We start from the raw sequence: 3881 nt of genomic DNA, 5'->3' as shown, positions 1-3881 counted from the left end.
ACCCTGAGTTACCTTTTTTCTTCTTCAAAAGAACCGATAAGAGTACCGTTAAAAGACCGGATCGATAAGCGGCATCGATAAAAGTAGTAGTACCGTTAAAACCTTAACGATACCCATCCCTACTTTCAACAGAATGTTCTTTCTATTCCAGGCACGTATGGTAGCAGCAGCAACCAGCAACCTGTGTGAGGCAGCCAACGCCTCCGTGCAAGGCCACGCAAGTGAGGAGAAGCTCATCTGTTCGGCCAAACAGGTAGCGGCCTCCACCGCCCAGCTGCTGGTGGCCTGTAAGGTGAAGGCGGACCAGGACTCAGAGGCCATGAGGAGACTACAGGTGCAGTGCAGACACATGCTGAACCAGATGTTTAATTCAAACATATTAGTTCTCATTACATGCTGTGGGGCAGTCTTACTGTTTTACTGTATTTTAAATGTGATGCTGCTATTGGCTGTTCTCACTGCTCTTTTCCTCAACAGATTGCTGGGAATGCAGTAAAGAAGGCCTCAGACAACTTGGTGCGAGCCGCTCAGAAGGCAGCGTTTGACAAAGCGGATGAGGACAACGTGGTGGTCAAGACCAAGTTTGTGGGTGGAATAGCACAGGTAGGAACATCAGGGGAGATCTGAGTTCATTTCAGAAAACATCTCTTTGCCGTTGCATTTTTAATATGTTTTGCTAAATGGACATTTAGATGCATTAGCACTAGATCACACTTAATAAATATCCAAAACACAAGTGATATGGTCCATCCTTACTAACTCAGATTGTTTCTCATTATTATCTCTAAAGTCTTACATTTTGTAATTGTCCTCGCCATGCTGTCTTATAATCGATACATTTTTAGCTCCTTTAGTCTCTTCATCTTCTCAGAAAAATATTATTTATTTTGTCAATCCAGTGCTCCTACAAGTACTGAATCTGTATCTTTAGGACTGCGGGAATTAAAACTGAATACACTTGCACGCTCACACACGCTCACACTCTTGTACAGTAAATGTACACAAAGATACACATCAACCACAGAGAAAGCATTAAGAGATACAAATTAGTTAGTGAATAGTTTTGAAAAGCATGTGACACTGTTGAACAAAATGTGGACTGAATGGGTGTTTCAGCTATCTAAAATATGTTTAACAGAGATGTCTTATAGTTTGAATTGCTAGATGCTTTAAATGCCATGTTTTTTTATTTTTGTGTCTGTCTAGATCATCGCAGCCCAGGAGGAGATGTTGAGAAAGGAGAGGGAGCTGGAGGAAGCCAGGAAGAAACTGGCTCAGATCAGACAGCAGCAGTACAAGTTCCTGCCCAGCGAACTACGAGAGGACGATAACTAAATATTCAAACTTGCACTCCGTGTTTGTGTTGCGAGTTTGTGTCCTCTTTGATGGCACGCTGGAACACAGCGACTTCAGATATATTGGGACTGATTTGAACAAACTAGTGATGCCCAAGTCTGCATTGAAAGATCTCCAACTGGACTTCTGCAAGTTTGAAACACTACTGTATGGAACTGACTACTCTCTGAAAACTACACGAAGATTGTGGTGATTCGACTGAAGAACTGTTTTTTTGTCCTCATGTATAGCATAACTACTTTGACTGATCCAATCTGAGCCAGAATGTGACACGCTCGGGACAAACGGCACATCTCTCATGTTTGCCCACAAGCTCTTTTTTTGTCATTTCAAATAGCCTCTCTAGTTCCATAAACCTCGAAAATGAAGAAATGATTGTTTTGCCATTCATGTGATATAGCCGTTTAACTGCAGCAAAAATATTTCAGCTCGGTACTCTGATATTGTATGAATGTTGTCTTTCATGCTCCGATTCGGCACCTTAATGTCTGTTTAAAGCATGATGTGTCTTTACTTCAACTCAGTGGTCATTAACCCGAAGAAAGGTAGGATGCATATTGCTGTTTCGAGGACTACACTCTCAATCCAACATGTTGTTTTTGTTCGTCATCCTTTAAAGTAGACAGTGAAATAAGCATATGTTGCTCTCTTTCTTGTCATGTTTTAAAGCAGATATCCACGGGCTCTACATGCTAAATGTCTTTTTAAGGTGCAACAACTTCTACATGTTTGTCGAAGCTCTTGAATATCCGTGTCATCGTGTGCGGCCTCTCAGACTCCAGTAAAATGTTTTACATTTCCTTACCACGCGAATGCTTTTCTACACAGGATGACATCTTACCATAGAAGGATTATTTATTACTCCCGAGTATTTTTAGCAGACGGGGGTCAGAAAGGGTCTCACCTCAATTCCACTTCTAGCAGAGTCCCCCGTGTTCACGAAATATCCCCAATCCTTCAAACACAAACACATGTGTATCTCCCTTTATCTTTATGTGTATTGAGACCTTCATACAGTATACACAGAATTTGATCATGATGCAATAACACAGATGGTGCTTTAGGGGGCAGTGCTGGTTTCCATCACACCATGCAAACGTAGTCATATTGTAAAAGAGCATTTTGTATAATTGAATGCTTATTTTAATTACGTATAGAAAATGTGATTACAGGACCCAGGCAGGTTGATTGGCTACAACATCTTGTGGAATGAGGAAACCTGTAAATACCTCAGAATCGATTGCCGTGCCGTTTCTGTGCTTTGTCAGACCCCCCCCCCCCTGTTTGTTGCCCTTTCCCTAAACATTTTCTATTCAGCTGATAGTGATAATAGTACTCTCTCCAGCAATACCCGATCACTGCCTGGGATTGATTTCTAGTCCATCCACCTCCAATTCTGTACATTCAGACGGGAGCACAATTTGGAAATCTTAAAATGACTAGGCAATAAGCTTCTTGTAACAAATCAAACTTTTAAGAATGAATGCTTAAATGAAGTGGAGTGAAAGTGATGTGGCTGCAAAACTAATCACTGCAGTTCATCTCCTTTGTTATCCATCAGTGTCTGAGTTGAAGGGTGCTCTGTGCAACATTACTGAATATACTACTTGCTGCAATAGAAGAACTTTTTCGTTTACCGAGTTTGATTGTAGTGTTAGGTTCCCTCGTCTTACTTTATTTGGGCTGTGTTTCAATATTAAACTATATATTGTAAGATTAGGTCCTGCTGTGGAAATGCATGGCTTTGTGCTTCGGATGCATCTTCTTGTTTATGCAGAGTTCAACTTTTAACAGTGACTCTTACCTCCACGTACAAGACCGTATACCATAGCAAATGGCTTATGACACACCGTCACTTCTCATTCTTTCTTTTTTTACAGTTTGGTCTGAATTCAGAGGTGTTTTCTGGCGTTGTATTTTGTGTGTGAGGGTGGGGAGGGCGGGTCCACTACTCATCAGTGAAGTCTGTAGTGTTATTTTTAGTGCCTTAGTCCGTAGCTCATACAGTGTCTGGTTTGCTCGAGAGACAGCTTCACCTCATTGCTCAAAAAAAGGTACTGGACAAGCCGATATTTGGGAATGTAGGATGATGTCCGTGGGTTTTTTTCTTCCACTTGTTGACATACTTTTCACCTGCATCCCCTCCATTCTCCTCTTTTAATCTCTCCGCCACATATAAGGCCTTTGGGGATGACATAGAAATTGTCTGACAGTCAAAACAATGTGTTGCTGTTTAAAATGTACCATCAGTATATATATACAAGTATGTATCATATATATGAACACATTTTTGTACTGCATTCCATGGACATGTACCACAGTGCTTCGAAACCACGATTGACTGCAGATGTTGGTCTGTCAACTGCTTTATTATTGTTATGAAGTCACTGATTTTTATTGATTGGCTTTTTTCTTTTGCTTTTAAGCCTCGATGAACGATAAATGTCATAAGAACGGTTCGATGTATCTGTCACCATTCAGATGTTGTGACGCGAAGTGGAGTAATTGAAGTGTTCTGTGAGTTG

The 3881-nt window shown here is 41.0% G+C and overlaps 1 protein-coding gene across 1 annotated transcript in view; it reads left to right on the top strand.

Annotated features, from left to right (window-relative positions):
• The window catches only part of LOC104951690 (talin-2-like), a 56646-nt gene that overhangs the window by 52624 nt on the left and 141 nt on the right, over positions 1-3881 (top strand). Inside the window, exons 48-50 of the mRNA XM_010778417.1 lie at positions 152-334; positions 478-603; positions 1207-3881. The exon at positions 1207-3881 is cut by the window's right edge and continues 141 nt beyond it. Of these exons, the coding sequence (XP_010776719.1) occupies positions 152-334; positions 478-603; positions 1207-1335 (438 nt within the window). The 3' untranslated portion in view covers positions 1336-3881. The remainder of the gene's footprint in view (positions 1-151; positions 335-477; positions 604-1206) is intronic.

Source organism: Notothenia coriiceps, unplaced genomic scaffold (assembly GCF_000735185.1).
Source record: "Notothenia coriiceps isolate Sejong01 unplaced genomic scaffold, NC01 NC01_scaffold00000339, whole genome shotgun sequence".
NCBI lineage: Eukaryota > Metazoa > Chordata > Actinopteri > Perciformes > Nototheniidae > Notothenia > Notothenia coriiceps.
Note: the sequence above shows the minus strand (reverse complement) of the source record. Positions and strands in the feature narration are given on the sequence as shown.